The sequence below is a fragment of the Choristoneura fumiferana genome, chromosome 3 (genome assembly GCF_025370935.1).
Source record: "Choristoneura fumiferana chromosome 3, NRCan_CFum_1, whole genome shotgun sequence".
NCBI classification, from domain to species: Eukaryota; Metazoa; Arthropoda; class Insecta; order Lepidoptera; family Tortricidae; genus Choristoneura; species Choristoneura fumiferana.
The window spans coordinates 19607143-19631704 of NC_133474.1; the positions used below are offsets into that span (position 1 = coordinate 19607143).

General features: G+C 37.0%; 1 protein-coding gene across 3 annotated transcripts in view; it reads right to left on the reverse strand.

Annotated features, from left to right (window-relative positions):
• The window catches only part of chinmo (Chronologically inappropriate morphogenesis), a 127217-nt gene that overhangs the window by 29420 nt on the left and 73235 nt on the right, over window positions 1-24562 (reverse strand). For all 3 annotated transcript variants that reach the window (XM_074086120.1, XM_074086119.1, XM_074086121.1), the window contains one exon: window positions 3132-3277. In XM_074086120.1, coding sequence (XP_073942221.1) covers window positions 3132-3277 — 146 coding nt within the window. The remainder of the gene's footprint in view (window positions 1-3131; window positions 3278-24562) is intronic.

A 24562-nucleotide genomic window follows, 5' to 3' on the forward strand; every position in this document is an offset into this window, starting at 1 on the left:
CAGCCGCCAAATTTAGGCCGATGAAATATTACGGCAAGTATCTGCGCGGATACGTTTGATTTTAAAATGCGTTTCGTTCGATGATGCACGAAACGCATTATGATTATTACGATTTTCGAATTAGCTGTACGTAAACAAGTTATGTCACTTACACGTGCTTCTTTGCGGAAAACTTAATAAAGCGATAACGGGTGCATTTGGCAGTCTGTTTGTCAAGGACATGTTGTTATGAGATAGCCTCTCAATTGTTTTCAAGAAATTTAATGTACCATGATAAATTTAAAGAATTATTTGACTTATCAACAAAAGGTTTTTTTACTGTTTCTTAGTTGGTTCGAATAATCATAATCCTTAGTAATATTAAAAATGCGAGAATAAGTGTGTTTTTGTTCCGCTTTCACGTCTTAACTACTGAACCGATTGACTTGCATAACGTAATAAAAATTAAATAATAGGATACATTTCCTCCCGAACAAAAAATGTTGATTCCGAGGGAGCACGGTAAACGAATTATTCGCAGACGAAGTCGCATGCAACGGCTAGTATTACTGGTTAAGCATTATAGCTATTTAGAACAACAAATATTTTTGTGTTATAACTTACTTATTATAATAACCGATAGTTAGGCATAATTTGACCCTGATAGCAATATTTTATAACATTCTTATGAAAACAAAGAATATTTATCACGGAACCGTTAAGCGTTTCGAACGGACCCAATAATTTTTCATTATCAACCTTTTTCCAACAATATCTGCAATTCACAAATCGTTATCAAATTGTACACACGTAGTTCAAACGTTGCATGCAAGCCCCAAGGCCAATGGGGAAAAAAAGTACCAAAAATGATCACGACCGATGTCAACGAACCTTTTATCAATTTAACAATATTTCGCGGACATGCACGCTCGTACAACGCCGGTATTGACACCGGGCTATGATAATACACAGATAATATAATTTGCAGCTCGTTAAACAAATAAAAAAATCGGTCAAGAGCGTGTCGGACACGCCCAAAATAGGGTCCCGTAGCCATTAAGAAAAAATTAAGTAATATTTTTCTAAGGATTTCGTATTTTATACGGAATCTTCCAAGTTTAGGTATATTTTATACCTTAGGCTGCTATTTACTCTTAAACTACTCATAATACTCATGCAAACTTAGCCGTTATCGTTTTCCTTGAAAGTTTGATATACTTACTACCATTCTGAATTTTTTCAAATTTAATGAAAATTTGCACTTTAAAGTTGAATATTTCGCAAACAGATCACTGAATCGAAAAATCGTCTTAGCAAACCTCTAATGGTTGTAAAAAAACTATCCAACGATACCCCACACTATAGAGTTCAATGAGAAAAAAAATCACCCCCACTTTGTGTCTATGGGAGGTACCCTAAAAAAAATTTTTTTTTTTATTTTTTTATTGTACCATTTTGTCGGCATATATATATATATATATATCCGTGCAAAATGACAGCTTTCTAGCATTGATAGTCCCTGAGCAAAGCCGCGGACGGACGGACAGACAGACAGACATGGCAAAACTATAAGGGTTTCATTTTTGCTATTTTGGCTCCGGAACCCTAAAAACCCTATTAATGCAACGGAGTATAAAAATTTTTAGACTAAAATTGACAGTGCGCCGAACGAACGAATCGTAAACACTTTAAAAGTGCTCCAAAATTCGTTCGCGGTAAATTTAACATTTTGATTTCTCGACACCAATTCTGGGTAGAGGCGTTTGACAATGAGGACTATTTAATAAATTCTTAAGAGCAAATCATTCAACAGGCAAATAGTCCACAAAGAAGTAAGAACACCAAAGGGCCTTTTGCGTCACCAAATTGATGACCGTACCAAAGTCTCGGAAGCGTCTGTCGCCAGAGAAAAGTTCAAACTTTTCGAATTATTCAAATAACTCCTATTGTAGGTGTCCAGAGTTTTATATAGCCAGTAAGAAACGGAATACGGGCGCCCGCCCAACGATTCAATCTGCGATATTTTTGCAGCTGTTTTTAAGACAAAAACTTATTTCTATGTAACCAAAATTATACACGCACACACATCACGCCTGTATTCCCAAAAGGGGTAGGCAGAGCACAAGAAACATGTTAACATAATAATATGATAGCAGTATCGCATTAGTTGTAATATTCCGTTATTGAAGACTGATCGATACTTAGAAACGTTCATACATTTTTAATTCGTCTGTTGGTGACGTTACCTTGTAAGGGAAAATTTAAAGTGTAGAAGGAAATTATAAAATGAAGTACCTAATTGCAAGTTTATTATAGACTTTTCTATAACTTTCCAAATATAAAGGTACACATATTTTAAACAAGATATATTTATATATTTTAAAAGTATTTTTATTTATGATCTTGAACACCGCGCCGTCATTTTAGTAGGTAAGAATTAGGCGTTCAATTAGCGCATTAGCAATAATTTAGAATTGGCATGAGTTGTTAGCGTTTACGTAGCCTTCGTAGACGATCTCGACAATGCTACATAGGCAACAACGATATGATTCTAAATTAAGATTAAGATTATTCGTAATTTATCCATATATTTTTCCTAACACGAATACAAAAATATAGAGCACTTTTATTTGCATGAAGCGCTCTTATATCTGAGCCCCATTCTTATGCCTCTCGGTCCTTGCTCACGCATTTTTCTGCTTCTAACGTCTCTTCAGACACCGTTACTTGTCAGTCTCCGCCCTTGTCCAATAATTCGTGCAGTTTTGAATTTAAGAGGGTTTTCAGTTTACAAGCGTATCCTCAGCGCATATATTTTAAGGTTTATGTAGTTCAATTACCGTTTCGTTAAAACTCAGCGCACGTGCAAGTGAGTTTAAAAGCTCACTATGTAGTTATATAGCCTCGCGTGTACAAGCTTGCAAGCGAGTATTTTGCCGTGCGCAACGATTTATAGCATTGGCACGCGTGTACGAGCTTATACGCGTCAAAAAATCGTCGAATCTGAGACCTTAGCAGGCTAGCTTTAGAATAAACGTAAAGGAAACTCTTTTTGCGTATATAATTTATCTTTCTACCTACCTACCTAGTAAATAAAGGTGTGCGAAAGGTACACTGGCGCTTATTTCACTGTATGAACAGAAAAAGCTCACCTTCGCAGTACAGTGTGACGTCGGCGAGACTCTCCGAGTTCCAGAGGTTCGCGAACGACGTGGCCAAGTTTGAACCGAAGCTGTTCCATTTCAGGCAGTACTGCTGCTGCTGAGAGTCCATGCCCGGGCCGCCTCGGTTACCTTCCCTGTAATAGAAATGAAAGTTCCTAGTGTGCTCAAACATAACAGTAAAGTACTCTGTGTGCTCAAATGAGAAACCCAGCAACCAGTCAACCCAGTGACATCGTCGCTGTTCGTGAATACAACACGATAAAGACAATAATAGGGTCAGCTGTGGTTAGCTCACAGACAGACATACAGTCTGACAGACTGTCATATTTGTCAACCTGAATTGTTATAGAGTATTTAAACAGAACGGTAGCCATGTCATGTAGCATTGCCATTAAGGAGCGGCCACACTCCTGCTTAAAAAACGGTGACGGTATAGAATCTCGGTTCAGAATTATTGCATGCTCTCCACCAAAAGTCCTGACGTTTACGGCACGTCACTGCGATTCCACATCGTCTGCGTTTTTTAAGCAGCGATGTGGCCGCTCCTTTATAGGGTTTCACTTCAATATTTTTTTTTCGATTTTGTTCTGTCAGTCATAGGAAGTCATGCTACGGCTCTTATAAGGGACCATTCAACCCCGTTGCCGCTTTAGGAATATTTCGTTCGACCTTGATGATCCCAGCATTAGTTTCAGTTTTGACGCCTTCGTCAGGTAAGTTTATCGCACTATCAAAAACGTCAAAATCTCCAACACTAAAAAAGCTTGCCACTATGAAGCCTCTAGGTTTTTATGAGGAACATTATAATTTTGCGATTTACATTGCATTATCAACAACATTTCTTAAAACTTTACCTCAGCTTAGCAACTTGGTACCTAACGAGATTCAGATAAGAGAGTGGTTTTATAAAATGTTGATAAGTCCTCTAGAGACTAATCTGTGGAATTGCCAAGAGGATAATTTTCTCTGGTGCTTCGGCCTGTAATCTTCAAAACAGCTCTATATTAAATGTATGTTAGTCATAATAATGCCAGGTTTCGTAGGCTGTTACCGTTTTAGTTCATTGGCTTAGTTCGTAACGTTACGTTAACATGCGAATCAAACCTTTTATGGTAGCGCCTGATGTTCTAGAAAAGATGTTTAGTAGCGTAAATGCTACAGCTCTTTCACAAATTACTTTATCCCATCAAATCATAAATGTTAAATGAGAGCCAATTTCAATATTATCGCTTGATTGTTGACTTTAACGACAAAAGAAGTGAGATTTAAATGGGTGCCAAGTGCCAAGGTGCCAAGTTCAATGGTCAGTCCTGAAATTTATTTATAACAATATAAAATATGTTATAACAACTTAAAATATCATTTCTTCTTATAAATTAGGATAATATTGAAGCCTAAGGTCGGACTTGGCTAGTTCTCATATACAAATTATTATTAAGTACCTACTAAAACAGTCCAAGAAGAGCCCTATGTTCGATGGCTAGTTTCTACCAGCTAGCCAGATTTTCGAAAGAATAATATAAAAACTTACCTACAGCTTTAAAACTTGCGAAATCTATAATATAATTCGTATATGAAAACCAGCCAAGTACGACCTTAGGCTTCACTATATTATCCTAAGTAAGTATTTACTGTATTTTATTAATTAAATAATGGAACACAATAATAAATTAAAATTAGACTAATTTAAAAATATTAATAAAAATAATACAAACTAATAACTAAACTATAACTGAAAGAAATTATCCCCCCGCCTCCCGATATATTAAGTATCATCCCGCGGCATGGACCCAAAGATGCTGGCAGCATTTCCTCGCTGTATAGCAATGCAGATATTTTGTGCGAGGAAGCTGCCAGCTCTACGGTCCCCTGTGATATCCGAGAGACGTTTGGATAATTCTTTAAAGATATTTTTTGCACGAACCTAAGGTCTCAACCCCGAATGGAACAAAGTTGTATTATCATAAGTTATAAGAAAAAATGATATTTCAAGTTGTTATAACATATTTTATAATGAACTAAAAGAATTTCCTTGCTCACCCGCGACCTTACGATAGCTAAGCTTATGCAAAATATGCGTGTTCGTGTGTTGTGTCCACCTCCACACTGTAAGAACACACACAAATCACACAAACCCATCACCACCACCACACTACACTGGCGCGCGCGGAAATTCTTTTAGTTCATTGATATGGACCTCCGCAAAGTAACGCCTGATTCAATAAATTATATTTTATAATGTTATAAATAAATTTTAGGACTGACCATTAAACTTGGCACCTTGGCACTTGGCACCCATTTAGATCTCACTTTTTTGTCATTAAAGTCAATAATAAAGGCATAATTATACAACTTGGCTCTCATTTCACATTTATGTTTTGATGGGATATCATTACTTTTTGTGCAGAAATAATTAAATTTAAAAAAAATATTCCTTTTTATTCACCCAACTACCTATCTGGATGCCAAATTTGAACTTTCTAGGTCATTTGGAACTGGGTTAGAATTTTGATCTATTGGTGAGTCAGTGATAAAAATGTCGATTTTTGGATGTTAATATCTAAATAAAGTTTTGAGGTGTGTTTCTAAACTTTGGAGACCATAATGTATCTCAGAAGTCTCAATAAATGAGCCAAATTTGACATGTTTATGTGAAATAGTTTTTGAGTTATGAGGGGTTCAAAAGTGGCTCCAAATGATTCGGGTAAAATTACACACGGTGCTGCTCGCCAGTTCTGTTAGCTTGAACTTGGCTTGACACGCAGCGTGTCTAGATACATAAAATAGTATCAGAATTTAAGTCGCTACGTGTAGTATTCCAAGAGTTGGATGATACGTTACAAGAGATTTCTTGATTCAACGCAAATTTTGTGCAATACTTCCTGTTGATACTAAATTAAAGAACACAGACCGAGCTGAAAGGTAGTAGGGCTTAATTGATCCTCGCGACTTCAAACATATGTACACGATTTTTTTTTAATCGACTGGATGCCAAACGAGCAAGTGCGTCTCCTGATGGTAAGAGTTCTCCACAAAAATGTTGAGGCTAGTTGATTATTAATAGCTTTAAACGTAGTGTTTGACATGTGAAAAAAATAAGCAGTCATGTAATTTAGTTTAGCCAGATGTTTACGAAATGATACATCAAAAAATATAGGTAAGAATAATTGAGTTATGTAAAGATCTTAACAGAAATTTTTATAAAACCGAGAATACATTATTAAGGGGCTGTTTCACCATCCATTGATTAGCGTTAACCGACGGTTAAATGTGATGCCGTCTCCGTCTATTCGAACAAAACAAATAGAGACGGCATCACACCTAACCGCCAGTTAACACTAATCAATGGATGGTGAAACAGCCCCTAAATATGTTAAATAGGCAGCTCATTTTGGTAGGACATTTGGTAACAAGCCAACCCTTATCCTTCCATCCTACCATTATCCTTCAGCCAGGTCTATGTTTTGTACCTAAATATCCGTCAATTACCTACTCATAAATGTCTACCAGCTATTGGAGTATTTCGTTAACAACACTAACGTCTTTTGGGGCCATATCAGTCAAATGCCAAGATTTCACATATGCAATCCCTTTAAAAAATAAAATCAATGTCCCAGGTAGGTTCCCTGGGCGCGGGGCGGAAGGTGGCTCGGCCCAAGGTCGCCGGGTGAACAACCGGTGCATGATCGATACCGGGCCAGGCTACCATGAATATGTAATGACGGTGACCACTGTTTCCCACGGTACTGCCGCGGAAATGGTACATACATTTGTACCTGGTTACATTATTTTTGAATCTTTCGGTGTTATGTTGATGACTTATTTGTGCAATAACGGGGAGGGACTAAAAAGGACGGGAAAATTTACAAGTGTGAAACTTAATATTTTTGAAGTTAAAACAACAAATGTATTTTTAACATGAAACTACCGTGAGACTCACTCATATTAAATGATATTATAACGGATAACTCACGTCTTAAACCGAGTTTAGCTCGACATGTTTCGGGCTATTTCGTAGCCCTTCCTCTCAGGAGCACGCGACTCGGCGGCTGCCGCAACACGCACACTATGTGCTACGAAATAGCCCGAAACATGTCGAGTTAAACTCGGTTTAAGACGTGAGTTATCCGTTATAATACCATTTAACAAATGTATTCTTCGTAGCTGACGAATTAAGAAACTGTAAATCCAGTAAGGTAGAGCCACGTTCTTGATCACGACGCTTACGGCATAAAAATGTGTTATGATGATACTTATATCACTGATTAAATCATGCTTTACTTTACACTCCCCATATCCATGAATCAGTTAAATTTCGTTTTCGCAACCACACGTGCAATACAGCTGTATCTATGCAATACTTATACGAGTACACTTATTTTATGCTAACGTTCCACACCTAAACCAACTATCACCAAGAAGATAATGCTATGCTACAACTTCAGCGTCTAGTGTGACGTTGATTATTAGGGCTGTGTGACAAATCTGATGTTTATTTACGGGACACGACAGCATTTTCTCTGAAGACATATATGTGTAGACATATGTGTGTGCATGGGGTTTCCGATTAACAAAACTCGTTTTAGTTCATTTATGGACACTTAGTAATAAGTAAAAATATTATACGCGTTATGTTTACTGTTAAATAATATTATTCATGCTGAAGTAAACGTAGGTAAGCACATCAAGTATGTCAAGTCTGTCAAGTCACCCGCCCAAATCTGTCACAAAACAATATAGTTGTAGGCTAAAGGTCACCCTTGCCTTTTATATGAACACCTAAGGCTTACTTAGTTTTATCTTTAAGCACGATGTTATTTATTATATTATCATATTACATGAGATTCTTGAGTAGGTACTTTATACACGTTTATATAATTAGAGAAAAAATATTTTACTAAGCGAATTGAGACCTATGACGACGAGTTTTGCACTTTATAGGTAAGTATGCATGAACACACTTATCAAAAGTGCCTAGGGATATATTTTAGGCAGACAGTTTTGAATATCTAATATAGGCATAACTACTGAGTGAAAAAGTCAAATTTGTTTAGGTAGGTATAAAGAGTATCTAAATTTTTTTTTGATATGTGTAGTTCAACGCAAACCAATCTTACAGAATTCGTAACCTCAGGGGGTAGAGTGTAGTTCCCCTACCCGTAACACCAGAGCAATCATTAGTACTTATTACACCCTACCGCATCAAAGTTTCCACCCTGCCATCCCCTATTTATAGCCTCGCAGTTCGAGTTTCAAATCTGAGGGCAGGTATTCATAAAATTAAATTTTAACCCTCTTCGTAACTTTAAAACGTAATCACTTAGAGCAAAGCTGACAATTAAGTGTCACATAAACAAAATACATTACGTGTTTCGTAACGGAGATGATTGTGTTAAATGTTTATAATAACACAAGATTTAATCCGCGGCTCCGCCCGCGTTGGAAATACCTTCGAGAGATACATTTACAACCTTACTTTCAACCAAAAAAGGTTAAACTTAGTAATTTTTTTTTACTTTGTTTTGTTTTATTTTAATTGTAATTTTTAAATTTTAAGTAAATTGTATGGGTTTCAAAAAAAAATCTAAATAAATAAATTTATTCTTATTATTATTAACGTTCTCTCGGACAACGCCTTCTATTAGATTATAGACCAAGTTATCACGTCATCTTAAAAGCCTGAGGTATTTCAACATTTTTGAGCAGACGTGTATTCTTGTCAAAATTAAAATATTATTCCACAAAAACGCATTACCGGGATATTAATAATCCTACAGCGGCGTGGAGTGAAAATTTCCGTTAAGCAACTCAGAGAGTAAGAGAAACTGACTTAGGTAGTCTCCGGATACAACACTACCTTCCACCTACCAATACTTCATATATAAGTGCTTGTTATAGCCTAAATTGAATAAAGATATTTTGACTTTGACTTTGATATAATAAGTAGGCAACTTGGTGGGAATCGAGTTGCTACGACGGCACGCCGCAGTTATGCTATGTCTCAATGCAGATATTTGTAGATCTGTGCGTCAAGTAGCATCTAAGTCCGTGCAGATATTATTGCGTGATTGTGTAACAAATATCAAAACATCGTCACAAACTTTCTCAAATATATTACAATATTAATAGGTCGTGCTATGAGCATATCATTTACCCGAGTGCCCAAAGGAAGATTATTTGAATTAGGAACGACTAAAACGATAACAGAAAAGCTAAAAGATTAGAAATAAAATCTTGCCGTCAAATGCCCAGTAAAGTAGTAAGCGAAGATTTCAAAATCTTGAGATTGAAAAGAAAACTCCGATCCTATTTCGAAAATGAAGCTGTGGCAAACATAAGCAGTCGGTCTCGAGTCTCACTTAGTAGGTTTTTCAATACGATTTCCCCCCACATCGTTTCCACAGGATTTTCCTTATCTCTCCCTATGGCGATTAACGTTTGAAATGTCCGACTCCGTTCCGTGAATTTTGGTTTGGTCGAGATTTTTATGAATGCAATCCCATGTTCGAGCAAGAAGCGTTGTCTAATTGCAATCGTCCGTTCGTTTCCCCATTAAGCAGGTTTTCTGGGACCCAAAACAAATCCTAGTGAAGACATTTTTTTTTGTTTTCTGAGACCCAAAACAAATCCTACTGAAGAAATTTTTTTTTTTCATTTCGTACGGAGTTTATTTTCATTGAGCCAATAATATGAATCAACGCGTGCCGACAGTTTTTTTTAAATCGCACAAATTCTACGACATTTTTATTATATTAGTCATAGAGCCTAATTACAAATGAATCCATTCAAAAGAATTTAGCCGGCTCAGTGATCTGCCTAAAACCGAATCTAATGCAACAAAAGTGTTATGTTTTTCTACGCCATATACTTGCACTGCAACATTTCATTTCAGAAGCGTATCTCAGTCAGGTAAAGCGTATTTCACCTGTTACCAAAGCCACTAAGGCTCGGTATAATTTACCTACAGGCCTAACTAGGTCCGGTGCAACCAGTCGATACCGTATCGATTCGATTCCCATCCTCAGCTAACTGTACATTTGCATGCGTGCACGTACACGGCTGGTGTAAGTTGAGCTGCGATGGCCGAATTTCATGGTTGTTTGGTTGGTGTTCGTGGGTTGGTGGGTAGAGAGGGGGAGGTCAGGCTGGGCTGGCCGACTAGGTATTTCGGCTGCGACCCGGTTCCGGCATGCAGCACACGCGCAAGCGCAGTGGGCGGGGCGCGGGGGGAGCGGCTGCACCGAGTTGCGCAAAGTGCCGCGGTGGCGCTGCAACTAGGGCCAGTGTGGCCGGCTAACTGGCCCACTCCCTCAGTTTCAGGGAAAACTAACTAAATATTGCATAAAGGTTTTACTAGTGGGCGTTATGATAACGAGTGTGCTAGTGCGCCTTACCGAAGTACGAAACAAAAGTAGATTACAAAGTACGTTCGACAAAACTACCTAAGTATCTACTTTTATTAAATTATACTGTCCAGGATAACTCACGTCTTAAATCGAGTTTAGCTCGACATGTTTCGTGCTAATCCGTAGCCCTTCTTCTTAGGAGCAACGCGACTTGGCGGCTGCTGCATCACGCGCCACCACTGCTCGCGCGAGTCATTTAATATGAGTGAGTCTCACGGTAGTTTCAGTAACTACTTTGATTAGAATTCCTTTCCATTCTAATAAAAACGCTTATGAAATTAATACTATTAATACTTTCTAGCCCAACGTATTGGGATCACAATACAGAGTGGAAATGCAGCAAGCCTTAAGGACACTGTTCTGCACGGACAAGACTTGGGCGAATTGTATATAATAGTTAAGTTAGGTATTTTAGGATAGTTTTTACTTCAATTGTACCATTAGAATAATGCCGATAGTAACCACATATAGCCACATATAGGTAAGTAATTTTAGCAAGTTGGCCGAACCTGGGAGGTTAACGACCCCTTGATAATATTTATAAAGGTAATATAGGTAACCTTTGAACATGTCATACCCGACATGTTAATTTGTATAATATAATATACAAAACAAAGTAGAGCACATACTTGTCGCAGCCTTTGTAAGTTTTGTAGAAAGGACGGGGAAAATGTTTTTGATAATATTAGAGGTGTTATAAAACTAAGACCGGGTAACACTACTTTGTAATACAACTAGTAGAGATGGGAAAGCGGTAGTTATATGAACATTTACCTCCAAGTTACATTACAAGTTGCGCTAGGCGTAGAAAATATATGTTACATTATTTAAACGTAGACTTTAAAAATGAAATGTTAGCTTGGAATGAAGTTATTATTGACTTATACTTGAATGAGGATAATTTAGAGGTTTCAAATGAAAACCAAAGTAACAATCATCGTAAATCTAAATTAAAATAGTTATTTATACTTTGACACAAATAAGTACATTGTCACGATCATGAGCCATTGCTCATGACTAACTAATTGTCCGTATATAATTATTAAGCCCGTGCATTTGCAATTTAAGCAGTAAACATTTAGCTTAAAAAGTCCGAAACCGCAATAGGAATTTCCGTAGGTTAGTAGGTTACAATACCCGTTATCACTACAGTTTCGCGTTATAGATGACCCTTAGGGACTTGTCACACTGGATATGTTTTGCGTGCTGCGGTCCAGACAGGTCATACTTTTTTAGGGTTCCGGAGCCAAAATGGCAAAAACGGAACCCTTATAGTTTCGCCATGTCTGTCTGTCTGTCTGTCCGTCCGCGGCTTTGCTCAGGGACTATCAATGCTAGAAAGCTGTAATTTTGCACGGATATATAGGTAAACTATGCCAACAAAATGGTACAATTCAAAATTCAAAAAAAAGTTTTTTTCGGGTACCTCCCATAGACATAAAGTGGGGGTGATTTTTTTTTTCTCATCCAACCCTATAGTGTGGGGTATCGTTGGATAGGTATTTTAAAACCATTAGGGGTTTGCTAGGACGATTTTTCGATTCAGTGATTTGTTTGCGAAATATTCAACTTTAAAGTGCAAATTTTCTTTAAAATCGAGCGACCCCTCTAAAATCTAAACCGGTGGGTGGAAAAATATGAAAAAATTCAGAATGGTAGTAAGTATATCAAATTAGTAGTTTATGAGTAAATAGCAGCCTAAGGTATAAAATATACCTAAACTTGAAAGATTCCGTATAAAATAAGAAATCCTTAGAAAATTATAACTTAATTTTTTCGTAATGGCTACGGAACCCTATTTTAGGCGTGTCCGACACGCTCTTGGCCGGTTTTTTTATTAATAGAGTTCCGTAGCCAAAATGTCGAAAACGGAACCCAACTTTCGCCATGTCTGTATGCTTAGCTTAGAGGCCATACGTGCGGGGTATCGTTAGATAAGTCTTTTAAAATCATTACGGTATTGTGAAGACGATATTTGGACACAATGATTCGTTCGCAAAATATTCAACTTTAAAGTGCAATTTTTTGTTAAAGTTGAGCGTAAGACACGCTCTTGGCCGGTTTTCTTATTTTATTCAAGCTATCTGCATGCTATGTGACAAGGCCCTAATCAAACTACCAACACCTAGTTTGGGCAAAAGTAGTAATTTTTACCCGTACTTTTGTTTGCGAAACCACGGGAACAATAAAACTTCGACGCATTGCGAGTATTGCAACATAAAACAAAACACTGTTCAATTATTCTATTCTTTTATTCATAGAAAAATACTACAAAAATGTACCAATAGGCATGTACAGTTTATTCTCCATCTATCAAATCACGTAATAAGCGGGTACATACATCTAACGGTTTCTAAACAAAGGCTTACAGTCTACGCATAGCCTCTACTACCGCAGCAGTATTCTGACAGCACAGCGCACAATAACAGTAAAACTGCATTAATATATAACACATTTACACGGCGCAAAAGTTTCGTTAGAGGTTCACAGAAGTTTACCGAACAGAATCCGCGCACTGCACATTCACTGATCCCCTTGTTTCCCCCTGCTCGCGCGTATATCTTACGATTCGGGCATTAATGTTTGAGATTACGAATTTGTCTCTTACCGTAACAGAACAAGGTTCAGATTTGTGTGTATTTATTTGTCATCTTTTATTATGGCAGCAATAGATTTGCCTTTGTAACTAGAGAAGCGCTCTACGAGTACGTTCGTAGTCGAATTTAACGATGCTCTAAGAACGAGAATCATTGTTCTTATCGTAGTTACGGGTAAAGCAATGCTTTGTTCGCATTTGTGGAATTACTACTTAAACGACCGTTTACGCTCCGTGGGAGCTTTAAGTTGATTGCATTACTTAAATTCTGCAAGACTACGGTGTTATAATTAGTTTGGAGTAAAAAGTTTACTGGCGAACATAATTTTGTGTCGACTTCATAATCCAATTTGCATTTTGCTGAAAACTGTTCCGGTTAAACGTCGAATAAGTTCAGCGTGTAAATGTCAATCTAAACTAAGGTAGGTATTTATGTATTTTGCTTTACATTTGTAAGTGTATCTCAAACCAAATCTGGTAGATTATTATTGCGATGTAACGTTAATTACGTTTCAACAAACTGTGTCCAATTAACATCTACCAAAATGATAAAAGAACCATGTAATTATATCATTCTGTACGTATATGATGAATGCTCATATTTTCATGAATTCTGAACCATTTTACTCAGAATTACCTAGGTAAGTCTAGTCTTAAATCGAGTTTAGATCGACATGTTCCGGGCTAATCCGTGCGCGTTGCTCCTACAAAGAAGGGCTACGGATACGGATTAGCCCGAAACATGTCGAGCTAAACTCGGTTAAAGACGTGAGTTATTCGGTACAATATCATTTAATATGAGTGAGTCTCAGGGAAGTTTCATGTTCAAAATTGCAAATCTTTAAGTCCTGTTTATTAAGAAGCTTTTATTAACTTGAGATATTCGTATAAACAAGGTGTCTCTAACCTCTGGTCAAAGATGAATGGAACGTATTGATTAGGGTATTTTTTGTACAAACCTCATACCAAACGACACAGTATTAACGGAGAAATGACTTATTTACGATTTAATACTTCAGAACAACCTATAGCCTATATATAGGTATTGATACATAATAGAGTAATATCTTATCTTATCTTACTAATATTATAAATGTGAAAGTTTGTGAAGATGTTTGGATGTTTGGAGGTTTGGATGTTTGTTACTCAATCACGTCTAAACCGCTGAACAGATTTAGATGAAATTCAGTATACAGATAGTTTGAGTCCCAGGGAAGGACATAGGATAGTTTTTATCCCGGAAAATTGTATAGTTCCCGCGACTATATTAGAATATTCCTGAAAGGGAACTCTAGTCGCGATTTCGTCATTGTCCAGAGAGCAGAGAGACGTTGTACCTATGTAAGTAGGTATATGTTTTCAAATCTTGCGAGTCGAAATTCTCCTACTTCCAGTGATCGGATGGATCTAAAATTTGGGACAGATACGTAGAATTTGATGATGAATCAGGGACGATGGTAACAGTTCATAACCATTTATACATCACATTTGTTTAATATATTTCCGCATTTCAGACGTTTCATAATTCTGCACGAACTTATGCATCAGCCACATAAAGAAACAAAAGAAAGCGCATGTGCCGCCAGAGCCAGCCAGCGTCATTGTGGGTCAAAGCGTGACTCGCGACGTCACTCCCAAACTGCGTAGAGAAATGCATTCTGCGGTTGTGAAAGAAAGGCACGGCACTCCGGATGACCGACGATGCGTACACGACGACCAGCGTATCGTTAACCGTTAAAACGAAGAAGCACCGTTTATTGTAAAGGTCTACTTTATTTGGCTGCTATGCTACTTGGCTAGTTGATGGCGCTCGCAGCGTCCCGCGTAACAAGAACTCTTTGTTCGAGGAAGCAGAGGCGCAAGAGGGCTTTTTAAATTTTGGCGGCTCAGTACTTTGGTTTGGTGCCGTTTGCTCGGGAGATTATGTAAACTAGCGAGTTTCGACATAGACGCTCTCGTACAAACGGGTTTTCTAATTATTAATTTGGATTGGGCTTGCATCCGCATGTGCTTATGTTTATTTTTATTACTAGTATTTTATCTGTGTAATATTAATGAGACATTTAATCAATCGTTAACTGTCTACTACATGGAGTGTGGGATAATGAACCGTACAATCTTATACTTGATTAAATAACATCAGTTACACAAAGAAACTCTTTAATGAAAGACATGCCAATGTTTTCAATGCCGAATGCCGATATTTTTAATTAAACAAAAAAGTACTACACTATAATGTATAGCTTCAAATATGCCTAAGAGCCTAAATATTTACATAGGTAAAGTTAATAAAATAGGTGGATTTGTACAAATGTCCATACCTTCGGCGATTTTTAGTCAGTTAAATTATATCGTAACCAAGTCAATGCAAGTACCTATATCGACGGATACATAAGACATAAATCTACTTAATTCAATAATATCTGACTTGCCTTCAGCAAACGATACTGCACATGTAACTTGCAAACAAAACTTTCTATGACAACGCTTTTCCTGCACAAAAAAACGTGCAGGGCCCGATAATACGCCGCCAAAATAGAAAGTTGCACGACGCACTGCAATGCGTACGCGCCGCTGCGTCCCGGGCCGTGTGCGTGCGCAATACGCATTAGATATTCAAAGATGCCGCTACGAGAGTAACAGCTGTGCATAAATGTGTGCTGTAGCTACCACCCTGCTTTGGTTATTAGGTTTTGTACTAATAAACATGATCGCAATAAATGAATATGAATATGATTTGGCTTACCGCGCTGAGTAGCTAGAAGTAAGATGTGATATCTGTCAATTAGGTTTGCTTAATTCCATAGCTTAGCGTAGCTTACCTGCATAAGAATGATGGATGAGATAAAGCAACCTTAACTACTTTAAAAACATATTTTTAAGAGCACAAAAACTTTAAATTGCAACAAACCGCACTAGGATGCTATAGAGAATTAGATAGAGCAAGAAAATTAACAATTTTTTGGCAATGACGACAACAAGATAACACATAGTTGTATCACTGTGTGTAACATAAACTGGTATCTATCTGGTATGGTATGGTGGCGGTCTTGGTATCTATCACTTCACTAAACATGAAATCAGGATTAAGGTTCGGAGATGATTGCAGAGCTTGTACTATGGTGACAGAAAAATTTTTATAACTACTTTTAGTGATAATGTCTCTTGAGTTCTTTATCTCCCAATATTGTGTTAATTATTTTGTATACATGTGCTGGTGTATATAAGTGTTAAATTAAGTTTTACTCTAGTTTTTAAGTAAATTTATTGTACTGTTCGTTAGACTGGAACTTCGTCCTCACTCTTTATTTGTCTGTCATAAGTCGGAGAAACACTCGAGGCCCTAAGATACAGGTTCTTACCTAGTTTAGGGGACAGAATGTTGACCTTTTCCAGGACCCAGTTGTACCTTTAGTAGACTTAAACTCATATGAATGTAAATTACTGTTTTTGTTGTACAATAAATCATTATTATCATATTATTAATTAGAATCAGATCTCGTTCGTAAATATAATATCGGAGATTACAACACCATCGCTATAATCGAACGTAATCAATAAAATAGAAGCAATTAACAAGGTAAGGTCATAAAATGTGCACATTAAGAACAAGTTAGACGCAATGTCTGCAGTTGGTGACAACTTTCGATTCCATTTGGTTTTGTTGTATAATGTACTATTAAAACTTCACCTAAAGCTTTTTTCTCAAAAGCATGGAAGTAATTTTGAGTTGTATAGGATTTTTCGTAATTTTGAATGTGAAGTGAGACATTGTACATTTATTTATTTAGTTCTTTTTTTATCAATCACATAGAAATATTGGTTTAAAACTATATCTACCGCTCATGGTCTAACCAAATACCCCAAAATTGATTGTATTTCTTCCGTATTAAGACAATATTCAAAAATATACACAAAGAGTATATGAAAATGCATTATTATTTTCTATCCAGGCAATAAAGCAACCATCATTTATAATTATAACGCGTAGGTTTTTATAATTCCAAATAAGTACGCCTCACCTCAAGACCGCGTGTCCCTTCATAAATTAAGTGACAATGGATGTACTCGGTGTCCCCCGAAGTTCCGGGTGGGGTGACCAAAAACCGGGTGTCACTCAAAAGGATAATCCTTGACCTAATTTTGGGACGAAATGCAAATACTAGTTTTGGAACATGACAACGGTCGCACACAGGTCGAATTACCCATTGTTTGAGCGTTGACGTTGCGCTTTTGTAAAAAAATCTAAGTATTTTTTTTTCTAGAATTACAAACTATTTACTAACTTTATCACTAGTTAGTGTATATTGGTAACTATGTAGCACTGTGGTGGCTTTTCCACCCTAGATTCTAGATACGTTCAAAAACTAAGATTCTCAAGATGCAAACAAGTGGTTTGGTTGCTCCCACCCTATCAGAGATTAATGCTATGCTATCAGAACGCTATATATATAGCTCTGTTTATCGGTATCACCTACCATTTAAATTCTTGTTCATCGGTGTAAAAATTAAAAATGTTGGTTATTTGCAACTTTAAGTTTTAACTGACGAGACTTCTTTAGGATTTTGATTTTAATCTGCCGAATCAGTGCGTGATTAATCCAGAAAAATATTATTTTCGAAACTCTTGAAACAGGACGGTAGGCGCGTAAACAAAAATAAATACTTAAACAATGGAACTTAAATACGACACTCACTGCTTCCTTATTTTTAAACGATTTAAAAACAAAGGTTTTCAATTCGTTGAGGATGTTTGTCATTTTTTTAGATATATTCAACGTAACTTCTAACCGAACTTTTAACTTCTTTAATATGATTGATTTTGATCTTGACTTCGACAATTCCTTTGACTAAATCAAAAATTTAAAATAATAATGTCAGATGGAGATTATCTACCTACCAGGTAGGTACATTATTTTTTTCGCTGTAGTGGGGTGAAGAATTGTGTTTCGTTCGGCAGTACCTAAAGTTGTTTAGCGTCTCGTGTTTGGAAATATTAACTACGCTCAGGATTCGTATTTAATCAATTCGCTTCGCTTGTGGTTTTACTCTTAAGTCCTTCGCTTGCTCAGGTTTTTTTACACGCACTCGTAATAACTTTCCAGCCCAGCAAAACAAATTACTACTGCCGTACCCTATAAGACAAGCATTAAGATTTCCAGACTAGACTAAAAGGTAAAACCTGTGTTTAATTTCAATTAATTCAATTAAAAAAAAATGACATTCAAGAATCATGGTTACCCTACATTTATTTAATTCTACCTCTTCCGATCATTGAATGGAAACCTCCCTAAAATGTAATATTTATATATCTAAATTAAGATATATTTTTAAAGTATGTATTATTTTCGATTATTTCAAATTAACACAGTGGTATTTCAATGACAAATTAATTTTACTATCTCGCCCCGCTTCAGCTAATGACATGGATTCAACTAATGCGCTTTGCCGTTTCTAAATGTCTCAGGGCCGCTCTGCTTCATTGAAATATAACCCTTTTGACCCACGTAAGTATCAAAATTTAAAAACACAAATTGTCCAATTCAAATAGAGCGTGATTTAATATATGTAGTTTATCCTTGACACATGACTTAATGATTTACATATTAGTCTAAAATGACGTGGCCATGCAAGCTTAATGACGTCTTAGGCACTTTTTAACCTTTTGAACACCGTAGTCTGATATATAAGACACTCAATGTCCAGCCACTATAGCCGTAGACTTATATTTAAGACAAAATGTCATGAGTGAGATTCGGTGTAGGTGGCAATACGGGCACGTACGAATGAAAACGTATTGGCGGTTAAAAGGTAAAGTCTAAGACTTTTAATTGTTTCGTCTAATAAGCCGATCAAATTTACAGCCTGAAAATCCATTGTTTTAACTATAAACATGCACGTGGAGGCGTGGATCGATGGGCTTGACCCCATTCGGAACTTATTTTCCTCAAGAAAAATATTTACATTCGTACTTGTTTGACTTCGATGCATTCAGACTACGTAGGTACCTGATTTGCATGAGTCATAATGAATAAATAATCAATAATCATGCTGTAGTGCAATATTTTAATAAATGATACTCATTTATATTCAATTCGAGTGATCTTTCGAGATTTTTACACATTGCTTGACTTTTAGTTGGTCATTCATTAGAAAATTTTCCCATCGAAAGTTTTAATTTCGTATCAAAAAAAATACACGACACGCATAATTTCCTGCGCTATCTCAAAAAATTGTAATATATTTATAATTATATGCAATCGACACCAAGATTAGGTTTTCCAGCCTAAACGCCGGCGATAACAATTGAAATTAACATTAAGTTTTGGTTCCACCTAAGCTCCAGCATTGGCCCAAACATTCGCCGCACACAAGCAAGAGTTGATATTGCACACTAATGTGAATCCATGGCCTCGGTTGCGTAAGCGTCGCGCCTCGAAGGTCCTCCGAGAGTGTCCTTGGCCCCTCCACTTGAAACCAGCCCTCCGGGACCTCTGAGGCCAGGCGGAAATGAGGATTCATTATTACAAAATCAGTTGGCGATGACAAACTTCGCCTACGTAAGATCGGAACGTGGGTTGAAGATAAGATTGGTGCAGAAATGAAATTATGCAGAGTATCCACAGGTACTATTTTCAAATAAAACACCTATTGTTATAATATCCTTAGTTAAATCACGCAAACTAGGTGGTTTCGTAAATGAATAGTAGGTACTGCAAAAATAACTATTTATTTTTAACAAAAAATCAGTTCAGTCAAGTGCAAAAATATCGACTCGGCCAAAGTAGCAAAAATATGTATACACGACTTTATGCACAACATTAAGGTCGTGTATACATATTTTTACAACTTTGGCCGTGTCAATATCTTTGCACTCGACTCTACCTATGCTCTACGCATTTTAAACACTAAGAAGCAAGATCGCATATACATTTTTGACATTTATAATCTGTCACTGACGTTATGATAATTTTGAATAAACATTATGTTAAAAAAAATTCTAAATAAATGTTCTCTAAAATTGTAACTTGCAATGTTAATTAAAAAAGTAGGTATGTACGTAAAGAATATGTCCGTGTCAATTTTTTTTTTACAATAACAAAAATTTTCGAGATTTACTAATAATTGATTGACTAACACGGGATAAAATACCACTCTACAATTAATTCACATTTAAACTATTAGCCAGCAAGTAAAGGTGACCAGCACGACTCCATCCGAAACGTAGCTAAACTTCGAACAATTCAGCTCTTATCAGCAACACTAAAACATGTCTTTATGTTTAGCCTGCAACATGAAGTTTGTTTAGAGCGTCTAATCATAACCTTATCTGCAAGAAGACGCCAAGTGCGGTAGGCCTAACAAACGTAAGGTTATCTCGCTGCAAAGATAAACACGTGCCGAACCCGAATTTTATTTCTAGCCGGTTCTTAGAAACGCATATCATGGCTAATAAATAGAGTCACATAGTTATATCATAGAAGTTGCGAGAAAGGGTTGTTAGGCTCAATGATGTCATCAAAAGGATGTCTACGCATGAATTGTACGCACTTTACTTGTTTAGGCTGCTCTAGTTTTATTTTTACCTCTAGTTTTATGCTATGAATTTTCCTGATTGTGGTAAAAGTTGAACTCAACCTATACCTACTCCTGGATACAAATAAACCACAACACGCTCTTAATTATTTATCAGATGATTAATCTTAATTTTATACCGCATGCCGTAAATAAACATATCACAGTATAAATACTCCATACAAACAGTTTAACAATACGTGGTTCGTATACCACACTTAACCTATCCGCACATCTGCGTGCCATCCAATCTATGATCAAATAATTGAGTTCGAATTTTAAAAGTACGTTCGCGGCAGCATGTTCGCGCTTGGCTCCTATTGGTCGTTAGGACTCGGTCGTCACGCGTACGGAAACGCAGGCGAGTATAACAGAAAGATTGTACTATAAATTGTAGAGCCGACCTTCATACCTATGCCTGAGCCACACAATGATCGCTATAGTACAAGACCGTAGCAATCCAATAAAAATACCACAGCAGTTAAAACGGTGTAGGATATTTGTAAAGTTAACGTGGTTTCTAAATGCATGCCAATCATGTTAAAATTCAAGGTAAAGGAGTCGAAAACGAATGAGTCGGTAAGATTCAGAGTGCAAGGCGACAATGCGGCATTGTTACTAGATGAGGTTAACACAGACTTTTATAATATAGCTTGTTGGAATAGTGTTAGTGGTTAGTCGTGTTAGAAGCGCATGTGATGGGCGATGGCAGTTGATGAGTTCTCAGTGCGGGCTGCAGGGCGCGCGGCCGGTAGGTGCTAATCGGCGGCCACGGCCCGCGCGGGGCCACGACAGTTTCTATGCAAATGCTAATGCGTTACGAGACCAGTTTTGCCTCACCAAACGGTTCCGGGCCTACTCTTGGGCACGATCTATTCACGCCCATCCGTAATCTTTCAAAGCGTACACTGTTAAACTGGATTTTTCATTGAATCCATTAAAATCTATGATCTCTCACATTTGACAAGATGAATAGTCGTTGATATTTGTGTATGAATTCAAAATCATAAACAAAATGTCACAGTGAAACAACTCGAATTATTGAGTCACCAGAGAGACTAACTACAGTAGTAGAGAAATAATGAAATGTGAGTGAACCGGTCGCAGGAGATCTTGAAAAAAGAATTAATGATGCAATATCGGTTAAGAAAAAAAAAAGTAGATACGGTTGTCTCATTATCAAGTTCAATAGCCCCAAAACGAGAGCACGTGTATGCAAAACTAAGAAAACGGCGCAGCTATGTGCAAAATTGTCCTCTCTCTAGATCATTTTAAGGTGCACTCTGCGAGCGAGCCCCTCGCGCTTAACATTTATCATATGCTGCGGGGTATCAACACAATTTGTCAATGACATGTCGCAGTAGGCACTTATTAAATCAGTTTGCCTACTTATGTGACTTCTAGTCGCCTCTCTACAACAACCTCACCAACTCCCTATTTATTTCTATTACTTATATCTATTTTTACTATTTTTCAATATGCAGTAGGTGCCCAGATTTTCTAAATAATACTTATCTATTACAAAAGACAATACTTTCCTCGTATCCATGTTAGAAATTCCAGAGTCCTTGAATTGTTACTAGAAAACCATTAGACATGTACGAAGCTGCGCACAAATATCATAGTTCGTATCACTGAGTGTGTTTTATTCACTGGCGTTACTGGCGTGGTATCACTTGCTTACACTATAGTTTGGCACCGTGTGTGATTGGAGTGCGTATTCACTTCCGCATATTGGAGCGCGCGCCCGCGCCGGTAACCGTGGCTCGTCGTAGTCGCTTAGAGCCGAGCTCGCGAATGCGACCGAACGACCGCCGAAAACTCTTCACGCCGTCCGAATGCAGAAAATTCGGACGCGCCGAGTGGGGGGCGCTCTACGTCTATCCGAAACTTGCGCGCGTACGTGCAGCGCTTCGCTATGAAAAAGTCCAAGGTTAACTCGCGCTGCCAAAAAAAGACGCACGCAAAATGAAAAAATGATGGTTAGAGAGGCACCCTCGCGGGCTCGGTGCACCGCTCTGCACGCGCAAGCGGCGCGCGCGTCTGCGCCGCCGCCTGCTGCTCCCAAATAACCACTAACCTGCGTACCGTACTAGATGCTACATCTAACAAACTCGTATCCAAATGGAACTCATTTAGGAATCAAGTGCATGATTCATTTGGAATAAAAATATATCTCATCAGTCTAGCTCCGAAATATTGCCGTTTTTTAAATTCATTTAAAGGACTGAAGGAAAAACGTTATAAAAAAGTCAGCACCAGTAAGCAATCTTATTGACAGAGCCATTTTCCGAAATTGAATGAGAGCCCGCATCAAAAAAGCAGACGAAGCCAGTCCTCGTGACCATAAGGAGGACTGATGATAAAGCATTATCCCGAATCAAATTTCGAACTTTCTGTTGGGATACCATTTTCTGCTTTAACTTTACTACTTTGTTCATTTAATTCTACTTTAGTAGCCACTGCTTCCACTATGTTGTTTCATAGTTTTATTGTCAATCCATTTCTTGTGATTTATTTGAACATTTGTAACTCTAGCCACTTTTGTCCCGAAAATCTGTTCAGATTGATTCTTCACCTGAAAACAGTGATCATCTAAATCTTCATCTCTTTTTTAAACAAGTAAAGAAAACACAATATTTTAGACTATCGCGGCCATTACTAATTTTATAAATTAAAATCGAGTTTTGTTCCGCGTAGTAACTAAGGTACACGGAATAAAACCAGAGTTTAATTCATAAAAATGAGTAAAAAAAAACAAAAGACGCATTTTATGCAACGTAGTGATAGATACGTCGATAAAAAAGCCAGGGGGACGATTTTCTAACTCGCATCGCTCGATAATACCATTCGAATGTGCTAAAAATCTGTGTTCTGCCGCAAAACAACAGTTCAAATGAAATTAACTACTTGAAACGATTCAGGGCTTGTTTCGCCACCCAATTATAAATTTAATGCGTCAGATATCTATTATGCTCTCTGTTTGTTTTGTCCGAATAGATAGAGGCGGCATCACATTTATCAGTCACCTAAAATTAATGAATGAGAGGTGAAATATGCTCTTATTAGAACTATAATTATCTACTGCTCTACTTCCTTTCTAAATTCAACATTATTTTTCGCCACTTTTGAGTAATATCATTTAAAAATTGGTCCCCAGATTTAAAGTGAGACATTGCAGCGTATCAATGACAATTGACAATTGATAAATATCAATACACAGCGCGTACAATTTAGCCCAACTAAATTTCAGTGGCCTCGCTCCAATGCTCCATACACCAGTTCCGTGTCTATATGGCATAATTATAAAATGCAGCGTATAAAGAATAACAAATTTCGATACTGACTCTGTTTCCTTATCTATAATAGCAAGGCCACGTGAATTATGATAACGTCCGAATTAGAATACAGGGTGTTTATTTTAAACGATTTATGGGAATGCTACCAGAAGTTGTGGTCGGCTGAGATTTGTTCGATAAACCTCACATGTTAAAAGCACTGTGTAAAATGAGTTACAAAAATCGAATTAGGTACATAAAAAGCTAAGTGTCATCACAAATGTAAAATGAGTAATTTCCAGTAAAAACTCGTAAAACCAATAAAATGTTAAACGTATTTTGAAAAAATAATTTGTTTACTCGTCGACAATTTACAATTTACAATCATTTAAAATTAAATTAAAATACGAAAGATCGGAAATGAGCAACGTAATAGAATCCTAATAATGATCGATGGTTTTTCAAAGAGTTAAAATACAAAAGATCGGAAATGAGCAACGTAAAAGAATCCTAATAATGATCGATGGTTTTTCAAAGAGTTTTGCCTGATTCTTATTCCACTTG